This window comes from Dama dama, chromosome 2 (genome assembly GCF_033118175.1).
Source record: "Dama dama isolate Ldn47 chromosome 2, ASM3311817v1, whole genome shotgun sequence".
Lineage (NCBI taxonomy): Eukaryota > Metazoa > Chordata > Mammalia > Artiodactyla > Cervidae > Dama > Dama dama.
In genome coordinates this window covers 23,559,147-23,572,888 of record NC_083682.1, presented here as the reverse complement: position 1 = coordinate 23,572,888, position 13,742 = coordinate 23,559,147, and the positions used below count along the sequence as shown (strand labels likewise).

At 36.4% G+C, this 13,742-nt stretch overlaps 1 protein-coding gene across 1 annotated transcript; it reads left to right on the top strand.

The window, feature by feature from the left end:
- Positions 1 to 5,854: 5,854 nt before the first annotated feature.
- Positions 5,855 to 6,790, top strand: LOC133068138 (putative olfactory receptor 8G3). The gene has a single exon (XM_061159217.1). It carries the CDS (start codon positions 5,855 to 5,857, stop codon positions 6,788 to 6,790), a length of 936 nt encoding a protein of 311 aa, XP_061015200.1.
- Positions 6,791 to 13,742: the final 6,952 nt, after the last annotated feature.

Genomic DNA, 13,742 nt, shown 5'->3' with positions numbered 1-13,742 from the left:
CCCGATGCAGTGGAAGATGCACGACTCCTGCATTTGCAAGTGGATTCTTTACTGCTGAGCCACCAGAGAACCCCATAATATAACTTTACCCCCTTGTATTTCATTAAACATTAATTCAATATCAGATAATCTTTTTCAAAGAACACTTATATTTATCATTTGACTTAATTTTCATCAGTCCTATTTGCTCAGTCGTGTCCAACTCTTTGCAGCCCCATGGACTGTAGCCCACCAGACTCCTCTGCTGATTGAATTTTCCAGGTGAGAATACTGTGGTGTGGTGCCATTTCCTACTTCAGAGGATCTTCCCAAACCCGCATCTCCATCACTCATTATCAGAGAAATGCAAATCAAAACCACAATGAGGTACCATTACACACCAGTCAGGATGGCTGCTATCCAAAAGTCTATAAGAAATAAATGCTGGAGAGGGTGCAGAGAAAAGGGAACCCTCTTACACTGTTGGTGGGAATGCAAACTAGTACAGCCACTATGGAAAACAGTGTGGAGATTTCTTAAAAAACTGGAAATAGAACTGCCATATGACCCAGCAATACCACTCTTGGGCATACACACTGAGGAAACCAGATCTGAAAGAGACATATGCACCCCCAATGTTCATCGCAGCACTATTTATAATAGCCAGGACATGGAAGCAACCTAGATGCCCATCAGCAGATAAATGGATAAGGAAGCTATGGTACATATACACCATGGAATATTACTCAACTGTTAAAAAGAATTCATTTGAATCAGTTCTAATGAGATGGATGAAACTGGAGCCCATTATACAGAGTGAAGTAAGCCAGAAAGATAAAGATCATTACAGCATACTAACACATATATATGGAATTTAGAAAGATGGTAATGATAACCCTATATGCAAAACAGAAAAAGAGACACAGATGTACAGAACAGACTTTTGGACTCTGTGGGAGAAGGCGAGGGTGGGATGTTTCGAGAGAACAGCATGTATATTATCTATGGTGAAACAGACCACCGGCCCAGGTGGGATGCATGAGACAGGTGCTCGGGCCAGGTGCACTGGGAGGACCCAGGGGAATGGGGTGGGGGGCGAGGTGGGAAGGGGGATCGGGATGGGGAATACATGTAACTCCATGGCTGATTCATGTCAATGTATGACAAAACCCACTGCAATGTTGCGAAGTAATTAGCCTCCAACTAATAAAAATAATTGAAAAAAAAATTTATGGGAGGCCATATATATTTCATACTGTCTTTTTTCATTACTTTCTCCAATTAGCTACATATGACTTTTAAAAGTTAAAAGTAATTAAATTTATGTTTGAAGAGTTCTTCAAAATCTGCAGTAAAACTGATGACATCCTAAATTATTTCTCTACAAAAATTTAGAAGCATGAACTTGAGTACCTTCTGTATCAAACCCGAGTGCAGGGAAGATAACTTGTGAACACCTGATTTCTTAAGTCACTGAATAAAGTCAGAAACCCAAAATCCTTGAAGCAAAACTCTTGGTTATCAAGCATACGACATACATGCCTTTAAAAATAATATGCATATTTGTTATCTGATGGGTCAACACAGCAAATATGGAGATACAGTGGTACCTAGAACTCTGTGGGGCTGACGGGGCTGGCAGGCGGCCCTGACCTGGGTTTGGGTTTCCCCTGAAATGGTGGGATTCCCCGCCCCCATCAGGTAACCTGGAGCCAGCCAATCAATATGTGCCCAGTAAGAAACAAAGGGAGAGCTGAAAAGCCCGTGGACGCCTAAGTTTGAACAAAAGCCCGGGAAAGTTTGTACCAATAAAATTGCTTTGCAAACATGTAACCAATCCGCTTAAGCCAGCTACTAACCGCTTATGCGTATCTTATAAATTTGGGTAACCGCCTCTGCTCAGGGCTTTCTGACCCTGCACCACTGCGATGGTTGTGGCAGAAGGCCGTGGCTCGAGTCAGTAATAAACTTCCCTTTTTTTGCGAGTTGCATTATCTTGGAAGCCTTCTCTTTTCCCGCTCGGGGATTCGGACATCGGGCATAACAAACTCGAACACTCCAGTCTAAAATGCCATGGTTTCCCATACCTATACTGGAAAAAAACTTCACTTTTATTGACATTGAGGAAATTCTTAGTATGTAGAATATTATCCATGTAAATTATAGTTCAATAAATTTAGTTTAAAGATTAAAAAAATATGAGTTATATATACTGTTGCAGTCAGAGCTGTAGATCTTCCTAGATTGCCACATTGAACCAGGACATGATTTTTTTTATTACTCTATATGTTAAGCAAATTGTTTCACATTAAGTGACACATCTCTATATTATTCCTCAATATTTCTTTTATTTATAGAGTTAGATAAATTCATTAACTTATTCTACTTGTTAGGAACTTTTCATGGGGTAATGGCAGCAACCAGTTGAAACCTTCCTGCAACCTAGCATGTTAAAATATTTCAAGTACTACTATTTTATAAATGTTTCATGGTATCTAAATATAGTTAAATATAGGTCAGTGAGAAAAAAATCATTCAACTATTGCACACAAAGATTTTTTTTCTGATTTTTTGTTTATCTCTTGAGTGAAATCACTTTAGAATGTTCCTTTAATACAGGTCTTAAATATTTCCTAAAATTTTTAATTTTTATATAGCTTGACAGGAAATTCACCAGAGTTCTAATAAGATCTATCACAGCCTTGCTTTCAACCTATAATCTAACAAAAAATGATAAATTACAATGATATGACACTATTAAACACCTGAGAGTCAAAGGAGGAAAAGGGAACTGCTAATTGCAACTTATCCCAATAGTTGATACTTGTGGGATATGATCCTAATGGGAGATCATTAGCATTATCTGTTCCTCATCTGACTCTTAGCATCTATACTTAGAGTATAAATCACCATTCATACCAACCAACCTTTGCAGAGGGCCATTGACTTCAACAGAATTTGAATTTGAATTCAAAATTTTTACAACAGTATCTTCTAGGTTATGACACTACAAGAAGAAGTCCTACAAGGTTAGTACTCAGAACTATCCACCTGCATCACCAGATCATTATTCCATTCAGAGAAATAAAGGAGAAGAATACAGAGCACTGGTGTACTGGGGAGCAAGAGGGATGTATCTGAATCCCAGTCCTGGACTATAAAAAGTTAGACCTCCTGTTCTAGCTCCCTCACTGTGCACTAATTGATGTGAGTAGCTATTTTTCTGTCTCTATCTGTCCTCACTCTTAATATTCACACTCCCTGAGGAGCTAAGGTTCCCTTATCATCTCTCTGTCCCCGCTGGAGAAAGTTTTGGCCAGTATTTCTTTGTTTACTCACCTCCACTCAGGCAGTGTGAAAGCTTTGTTCACTTGTGTTGGAGTCTATGTTAACTTATTACTACAATCCTTTCAATAATTTTATTAAAAAATCATATTTATTGATACTTGTATATAAGGCATTGTGCCAAGCACTGTATTGAGTTTACAATCTAGTACAGAAGAAAAGCCAATAAGTAACTCATAATAATTGATGCAGAATGAAGCATGTACTAAATGTAAACATGAGAAAGGTATCCTCAGCACATAGAAAACGGTCTTATTAACTGGGGTTTCCATTATTAAAGTCCTTAACTTAAGGGCCCTAGCTATTTCAGATACACTGGGAATGTGTGAGAGAAGATAAAGAAATATAATGAGTCAAAAAAAAAAAGAAAGAGATTCTACCAAATGCTGTTTTGTGCAATAGTTAAATCATGTGATACCTGGTGGGACATAAAAATAAAAATATTTTGTTGTTGGGTGAAATAAAATCATTGAATGACAGAAATTTATTCAAACTTTATTTGGAGACCTTTGAGAATATTGATATTTAAGAGTTAACATTTAGTAAAAATTTCAAATTTCAGTATCATTGTATATATTTAGGTAGAACAGAGGAACAAGAAAATGTCTTGAGGAAAGAAAAAAAAAAAAAAAATCCCAGCCATCATAGCAGGAATGAAAATGCCACTGAAACAAAAGATAAAATGGGAAGCAACTCAATAGATTAAAATTCAAATAACAATGACAGTAATAGGGTCTTTCCAAGGGTATGGGACTGTGCTAAACATTTCATAGGAATCAGTATTGTGAATTTACACAGAAGGTAGATTTTAGTGTTTCTGTTTTTTCAGAAAGTTGGAGAGTAGACATATTATCTCAAGATCACACAGCAAGAATGGGGTCGATCTGAGGCTTCAGTCCTCTACTGTCTACCACAATCAAGATCCATTAGAACGAAGATAATAGAAGTACATCTAATCCAACTACCCATTTGGTGTGTCCTTAAAGAACATCTATATGCACGTGGTTATTCAGTCTGTGCTCCAACTTTTATGACAGTCGGCTCGGGTGTGTCTGGTGATAGGGATGTTTGTCTTTGCTGTGAAACCAAATATTTCTTCCCACAGTTTGAAGCAGTTAAGTTTACCCAATCTCTTGAATGTATACAATAAGTTCAGTACCTCTCACTGCCATGTGATGAACATTGAGATAAATTTCCTTTGCCACATGAATTTTTGCCTTGCTAGAAAATAATATCCTTGGTTGTTTTAGCCATCTTAAAATAATTGATTTCTTGATAACATTTTTTTATGAAACTGTGCAGCTTTACCTGTATCACACACAGTATTTTATTTCAAACTGAACACAATAGCCAAATACTACTTGATGTTAATATGAATTTCTATGTTCTAGAACCTACTCATTTCCTTTGCAAATCTTAACTAAAGATACATTGGTCTTTAGAAAACACATCACACTGTTGACTAGTATTGAATTGACGTTAAAATTACTTATTTTATTTTGCATGTACTTTACTCATCCACATCTCTCCCATCTTTGAATTCTATTGTGAGCACATGCAAAATGCATGACTATATTTTTAAAAGGTCAGCATATCAAACGCCTAGTGTTTGTGTTCAAATGCATTTTACAATTTGGAGAACAGAATCATTTTCTCACCTCCACCATTTAAATCATGAAATCCAAATTGCACAGATCAATCTTGGTACACTGATGCCATAGTCACAGTGGTGGAGTATGTGACTTGTACTTAGGGCATTGTACTTTCACCCCTAAGATTACCCAAATTAGAATAAGAAGAATGGTTCCTGGGGTGGAAAAACCTATGGAGGTATAAGCATGATGTCTGCCAAGCAGTTACATTTCTGTCTCCTGGGGTAAAAGTCCAGGGAGAAGAAACTGGAACATTAAATCTTCAGATCTCAGGTGAATAACACTGGTCATCACATTTCAGATATTTTCAGTTGAGATGTTACTAAAGAAGACAGCCCCAACTAATGTAACTACTTTCCACAGACTTGTGAATCCTCTCTGTATTAATTATAGAAAGCCTATACAACTATTAATTATTATAAAAGAAAGGAGAATGCTATGCCATTCAACAGACATGAAATTGATATATAAACATAGAAACTCAGAGGAAGGAGCAATACTCAGAAATAAAACTAGAAATGTTCATGTTGACAAACTCTAAAAATCCAGAAATTGTTGTTTCTTTTAAACTTTATGAAATTTCTTATTTGTAAATTTCTTAATGTTTATAATTTCTTTTCTAGTTCAACCAGATTCACTGTTTGTCCTAGAGTAGCAGCAAGAGATACTGGAGAAATCCCTGCATTATGTGTGTCCTCTGCTGAAAGATAAAGAATGAGCTCCATAGAATTACTCTCTGCCTCTCTCTCACACACACAAACATACACACATGCATAAACCTCTCTCTCTCTCTCTCTCACACACACAAATATATACTCATTTTCTGACTTTTTTTTTGTTTGTTTCATTTTTTAAACTTAGAACCTGTTGAAAAGATAATGGACCCTAGAAACCACACCTCAGTGACTGAGTTCATCCTCGCTGGGCTCACAGAACAGCCACAACTCCAGTTGCCACTTTTCCTCCTCTTCCTAGGAATCTATGTGGTCACGGTGGTAGGGAATCTGGGCATGATCACACTGATTGGGCTCAGTCCTCACCTGAAAACCCCCATGTACTATTTCCTCAGCAACTTGTCCCTTATTGATCTCTGTCAATCCACTGTCATTACCCCCAAAATGCTGGTGAACTTTGTGACAGAGAAAAATAACATCTCCTATCCTGAATGTATGACTCAGCTCTATTTCTTTCTTCTTTTTATTATTGCAGAGAGCTATATATTGGCTGAAATGGCATATGACCGCTATGTTGCCATCTGTAACCCCTTGCTTTATAATGCTATCATGTCTTATTATAGGTGCTTCCAGCTCACAGCAGCAGTTTATATCTTGTGCATCATTCAATCGACATTCCATACTTGCCTTATGTTGAGACTCTATTTCTGCAAGGCCAATATTATTAACCATTATTTCTGTGATGTTTTTCCACTCATGGAGCTATCCTGTTCTAGTATCTATTTCAACGAGTTATTGGCTCTAGTCTGCAGTTCTTTCAATGCCCTGATTCCTGCCTTGACTGTTCTTATCTCCTACATCTATATCCTCTACAAAATCTTCCACATCCACTCCACGGAGGGCAGGTCCAAAGCCTTCAGCACTTGCAGTTCCCATATCTTGGCTGTTGCTGCTTTCTATGGATCTGCAGCATTCATGTACCTGCAGCCATCATCTGTGAGCCCCATGGACCAAGGGAAAGTGTCCTCTGTGCTTTATACCTGCATTGTTCCCATGCTGAATCCTTTGATCTACAGTTTGCGAAATAAGGACGTCAAATTGGCCCTGAACAAAATTCTGGACCTTGGAAAATATAGATGAATAAACTCAATGTTGGTATCATATCAGAAATAAACGTTTGTTTTGCTGAGATATACAATGTTTTAGTTTTATTATTCAAATTTTTGGAAATTCAGGATCATTTCCCCATACATTTCCCAAATTCTTTCCAGGCCAGTTCCTTTGAATTTGTTTTATATTGATTATGTATGGAGAAATATCAAGAATAATGTCAGAGACTCTTGAGAATTACAGAAACTCCAGTGCAATATAAAAAATACAAATAACAAGAATATGATGATCATAATGTAATAATATATTATTATTGAGATAGTATAAAATAGCAAGCACTTTACATTAGACAACTTTCTTTAATATTTATGATATCTCTCAAAGCAAGCCCTAGTATTGTTTCCATTTGAAAGATGAATAAATTGAACCTTGTTTACTTTGAGTAAATGCCCAGAGTCGCAAACTTAATAAAGACAGAGGCTAGAATGGAACCAGGCTTCAGGAACTGTGATTTTACTCAAAATAATCTGTTGCCCCCAGGTAATTGTGGGTAAATGTAAGGTCTTCCTAATAATTTCCTTCTACACATTAAGCTTCTACTTTTCCTGTGAGATTGTATTTCTTTCTGCTAGATCTCTTCAATGTGGTGTTCACTTTTATTTCATTTGATTTAATGAAAATAATTAAAATATTTCAAACTTGTGTTGATCAAGCAAAAAGACCAAATGCAGAGTTAATACAGAATCTTATGATAAGACTTATCAAAGAGATTCAAATTATCATGTTCAATACCAACCGTTTTTATTAAAATTGCCCAATATATTTTTATCTTTAAACCATTAGTGTTATACTGTTTAAATAACAGGGCTTCCCTGGTGGTTCAGTGGTAAAGAATACAGTTGCTAATGCAGGGGATGTGGGTTCAGCCCTTGGGTGAGGAAGATACCCTGGAGAGGGAAATGGCAACCCACTCCAGTATTCTTGCCTGGGAAATCCCATGGAGAGAGGAGCCTTGCAGGCTAGAGTCCACAGGATCACAGAGCGTCCATCCAACGCAACCTTACCACTAAAGTACAACAGTAAATTTATGTTAACAAGTGCTCATAATAAACCAATATTATGTAAGTTGCATCACTTTCATGAGGTTCATGCACTTTTGCCATGGAAGTTATAAACAATTGCTATTTCTTGTCAGTTTTATGTTGGAAACGTCTTTTCTCTCCCCTCATATTGGTCTTTTTTAGCTTCGGGGCATTAACATCTGGTAAGTATAAATTCACATGAAACTGTAGTAAATATACAGTTGTCTTCTGCCTCTTCTCAGTTCAAACCCTCTTACTCATTATTGACACATCGACATTCTTTGGGTAGTGTGCTGCCTTTTCACCTGCAGTGTCCAAATATACCACAAATAAATAAAAAATAATTTTGCTTACCACCCACGTAATTTTATTATCCATTCTTTCATCAATGTCAAGTATTCATTTTCAATTATTTCATATTATTTTACTTAAATTTCATATTATTTGTCTTATATTTTCATATTATTTGACAATTTTCATCAGTACTATAAAAAGAACGTAAAAAGGGTACAATTACAAATAGGCATGATTTGTAGTCTGCTATATATAGTCCAGAATATATATAAATCAGCTAAATCAGAACATATGCCCTGTCTGGACTGAAAGAATGGCTTCTATGGGTCTCTTCAAATTTTTAATGTCTGAATAATTATAGGAATGATTTGTTTACTCCTTGTTTACATTCTTTCTATATCTGACCTTTACCAAACTCCAGCTCTCTTTCTCACTTCTTTTACTTGGCACACTGAAGCAACTTCAATCATAGTCTGTTCACTTATAAGGTGATATTCCAAACACACAGTATTCTTCTCCAAACATATCAGAATCCTGAAGACACAGCAAACCCTTAGTTAAAGATTTTCAATGCATGGGTATGGTGGATTTTCCTTGAATCTGAAAGAACTCCAGTGGAAGGTATTCAAGACAAGAGATCCTTTAGCACCTTGTTTCTCAGAGTTGTCTATAGATGAGAAATAGAAAAATCTGAGAGATTTTATTTAAAATGTATAATCTCAAGCCATACAAGAGACTGACTATCAGAATCTGTTTTTGATCAAGATCCTTAGGTTATTTCCATGCACATTAAAAGTTGAGAAGCTTTTGAAAAATATTGATATCTGACCTCACACACTAAAATTTTGACTTAATTGGTATAGTGTTCACCTTCGGTATTGAAATTAAGGAAAATTAAAACACTCCCTTGATAATTGTTTAAATGAATTTAAATGAGTATCCAAAACTGAGAAGGACTAGCTTCCCTTGTGGTTCAGCAGGTAAAGAACCCGCCTGTCATGTAGGAGACCTCGGTTTGATGTCTGGGTTCGAAAGATCCTGGGGGGAAGGGAAAGGTTACCCACTCCAGTATTCTGGCCTGGAGAAGTCCACGGACTCTAGAGTCCATGAGGTCACAAAGAGTCAGACACAACTGAGTGACTTTCACTTTCAATGTAACACAAGTATAAACTTTAAAAATAACTAAATCTTCTTATATTTAACTATAAGATCTCTCAATTTAGGTGTGCAATTTACCTTGACTCAATAATTTTATGTATACTTCCAAATTTCCTATTTTAGAATAAAAATTGAAAATCTGATATATAAGAATAGAAGAAGCATGAAACATAAGTGCCTATTAAAACAGTTTATATATGTAACTTAGAAGCTAGAATCATTACCAGTAAGCACGTAAAATATAAAAAAATTAAGCCAATATTCTGAATTTCTACCCCATAACTTTAAACCCAATAACATATAGATTTCACTTTGAATTAATATTTATATTACATATTTACACATAAAATGGATAAAATACATTTTTGTACAAGGATAAGTGATTTCTTCATCATTTTAAAATTTGTTGCCTCATTAACATTAAGATAAGTTTTCAGAATGTTGTTTGATCCTCTAAAACCTTTTATTCACAGAGTGAACTGGGAACTGGTAACTCTGCCTAGGAGCCTGTAAAGATGCCAAATCAATAGGAGTTTTACAGTTTCTGGTCTTATATTTAGATCTTTAATCCATTTGGCCTTTATTTTTATGTATGGTGTTAGAAAGTGTTTGAGTTTCATTATTTTATAAGTGGTTGACCAGTTTTCGCAGCACCACTTGTTAAAGAGATTGTCTTTTCTCCGTTGTATATTCTTGCCTCCTTTGTCAAAGGTAAGGTGTCCATAGGTGTGTGAATTTATTTCTGGGCTTCCTATTTTGTTCCATTGATCTATATTTCTGTCTTGGTGCCAGTACAATACGGTCTAGAGGATTGCAGCTTTGCAGTATAGCCTGAAGTCAGGCAGGTTGATTCCTCCAGTTCCATTCCTCATTCTCAAGATTTCCTTGGCTATTCAAGGTTTTTGTATTTCTATACAAATTGTGAAATTATTTGTTCTAGTTCTGTGAAAAGTACTGTTGGTAGCTTGATAGGGATTGCATTGAATCTATAGATTGCTTTGATTAATATACTCATTTTCACTATATTGATTCTTTCAATCCATGAACATGGTTTATTTCTCGATCTATTTGTGTCCTCGTTGATTTCTCTCATCAGTATTTTATAGTTTTCTATATATAGGTCTTTTGTTTCATTAGGTAGATATATTCCTATGTATTTTCTTTTCGTTGCAATGGTGAATGGAATTGTTTCCTTAATTTCTCTTTCTGTTTTCTCATTGTTAGTGTATAGGAATGCAAGGGATTTCTGTGTGTTAATTTTATATCCTGCAACTTTACTGTATTCATTGATTAGCTCTAGTAATTTTCTGGTGGAGTCTTTAGGGTTTTCTATGTAGAGGATCATGTCATCTGCAAACAGTGAGAGTTTTACTTCTTCCTTTCCAATCTGGATTCCTTTTATTTCTTTTTCTTCTCTGATGGCTATGGCTAGAACTTCCAAAACTATGTTGAATAGTAGTGTTGAGAGTGGGTACCCTAGTCTTGTTCCTGACTTTAGGGGGAAATGCTTTGAATTTTTCACCATTGAGGATAATATCTGCTGGGGTTTATCATATATGGCTTTTACTATGTTGAGGTATGTTCCTTCTATGCCTGCTTTCTGGAGGGTTTTTATCATAAATGGATGTTGAATTTTGTCAAAGGTTTTCTCTGCATTTATTGAGATAAGCATATGGTTTTTATCTTTCAATTTGTTAATGTAGTGTATCACATTGATTGATTTGTGAATACTGAAGAATCCTTGCATTGCTTGGATAAAGCCCATTTGGTCATGATGTATGATGTTTTTAATATGTTGTTGGATTCTGTTTGCTAGAATTTTGTGGAGGATTTTTGCATCTATGTTCATCAACGATATTGGCCAGTAATTTTTTTTTTTTTGTAGCATCTTTGTCTGGTTTTGGTATTAGGGTAATGGTGGCCTCATAGAATGAGTTTGGCAGTTTACTTTCCTCTGCAACTTTCTGGAACAGTTTGAGTAGGATAGGTGTTAGCTCTTCTAGGCAAAACACTCTCTGGCATAAATCACAGCAGGATCTTCTATGACCCACTTCCCAGAGTATTGGAAATAAAAACAAAAATAAACAAATGGGACCTAATTAAACTTAAAAGCTTTTGCACAATGAAAGAAACTATAAGCAAGGTGAAAAGACAGCCTTCAGAATGGGAGAAAATAATAGCAGACAAAGCAACTGACAAAGAATTAATCTCAAAAATATACAAGCAGCTCATGCAGCTCAATTCCAGAAAAAATAAATGACCAAGTCAAAAAATGGGCCAAAGAACTAAACAGACATTTCTCCAAAGAAGACCTACAGATGGCTACCAAACACATGAAAAGATGCTCAACATCAATGATTATCAGAGAAATGTAAATCAAAACCACAATGTGATATGATCTGACGCCAGTCAGAATGGCTGCTATCAAAAAATCTACAAACAATAAATGCTGGAGAGGGTGCAGAGAAAAGGGAACCCTCTTACACTGTTGGTGGGAATGCAAACTAGTACAGCTACTATGGAGAATAGCGTGGAGATTCCTTAAAAAAACTGGAAATAGAACTGCCATATGAGCCAGCAATCCCACTGCTGGGCATACACACTGAGGAAACCAGAATTGAAAGAGACACATGTACCCCAATGTTCATCACAGCACTGTTCACAATAAGCTAGGATATGGAAGCAACCTAGATGTCCGTTGGCAGATGAATGGATAATAAAGCTGTGGTACATATATATAATGGAATATTACTCAGATATTAAAAAGAATGCAATTGAAACAGTTCTAATGAGGTGGATGAAACGAGCCTATTATACAGGGTGAAGTAAGTCAAAAAGAAAAACACCAATACAGTATAATAATGCATGTTTATGGAATTTAGAAAGATGGTAAAGATGACCCCATATGCGAGACAGAAAAGAGACACAGATGTAAAGAACAGACTTTTGGACTCTGTGGGAGAAGGCGAGGGTGGGATGATTTGAGAGAATAGCATTGAAACATGTATATTACCATATGTGAAATAGATTGCCAATCCAGGCTTGATGCATGAGACAGGGTGCTCAGGGCTGGTGTTACTGGGATGACCCTGAGGGTTGGTTGGCATGGGGAGGGAGATGGGAAGGGTGGCTCAGGATGAGGAACATATGTACACCCATGACTGATTCATGTAAATATATGGCAAAAACCACTACAACTTTTTGAAGTAATTAGCCTTCTATTGAAATTAATTTACAAAAAAAAAAAATATTAAGAATCTCAAACGCTCCTCAGAACTGTTGGTGAGGATCTGATTTTGAAAAAATCTCCAGGTATGCAAAACAGAAAAAGAGACACAGAAATACAGAACAGACTTTTGGAATCTGTGGGAGAATGTGAGGGTGGGATATTTCAAAAGAACAGCATGTATACTATCTATGGTGAAACAGATCACCAGCCCAGGTGGGATGCATGAGACAAGTGCTCTGGCCTGGTGCACTGGGAAGACCCAGAGGAATCGGGTGGAGAGGGAGGTGGGAGCAGGGATCGGGATGGGGAATACGTGTAAATCCATGGCTGATTCATATCAATGTATGACAAAACCCACTGAAATGTTGTGAAGTGATTGGCCTCCAACTAATAAAAAAAAAAAAAAAAATCTCCAGGTAATTCTGTGAAGAAATCTTGATCACTAATTGATGAGTTCAGGATTGACCGAGAACCCCTCTTGAAGGAAAAAGTTAGACAACTGGGCACATGTCAACTGCAACTGCTTCTTTTCTCAACAGTTTGTCTTTTGAGAAATGGAAATCCTTGGAGAGTATTTGAATCCACATGTTAATTATTGCCTGGCATATATGAAATCCAGAACACACCTTCATAACACAATGATCACAACCACTCAGGGGAGAACTGAGAAAGGTGCAGATATTTGCTACCTTGAAGCTGAAGAAACACACACTGAAGATTTAGAATTAGAGATGCTAACCTGTGATGCAGACTACCTTCAAAAGGGGTTCTGAGACCTCAGCTGTGCCGGCCCTCTCTACACTAAAGAGAGCAGAATGCTGGGTACCTATTATTCCTGACACCAACATAGAGCTTTCTTCTGAGTCAAAGGAAGCCTGTTTAAAATAAAATTTGGTGTTGAGATTTCCAGCAAGGAAAAAGGTGAGTGTATTCATCTCACATTTGTGACTTGAGGCTATTAAGACTGGAAATAATACCATGAAAATTCAGGTAAATATTCATCATATATTCATATATGGAATTACTTATAAAATCCCATTTATATCCTCCTATGTCCTAAACACTATGCAACTTACTTCTTATACAGAGGAGAATAAGTCTGATTCAGTGCCTCATATGACTTACAGTATATCTCAGGTCTAAATATGTGCTGTTTAGAAATGACAGTTTTCTGAATTTGAAGGAAGAAGGTTAAATCAAGGTGTTGAGAATGTTTTCA

What these genes read in the sequence shown, in the direction of transcription:
- LOC133068138 (XM_061159217.1), top strand. Translation starts at nt 5,855, where the DNA reads ATGGACCCTAGAAACCACACCTCAGTGACTGAGTTCATCCTCGCTGGG.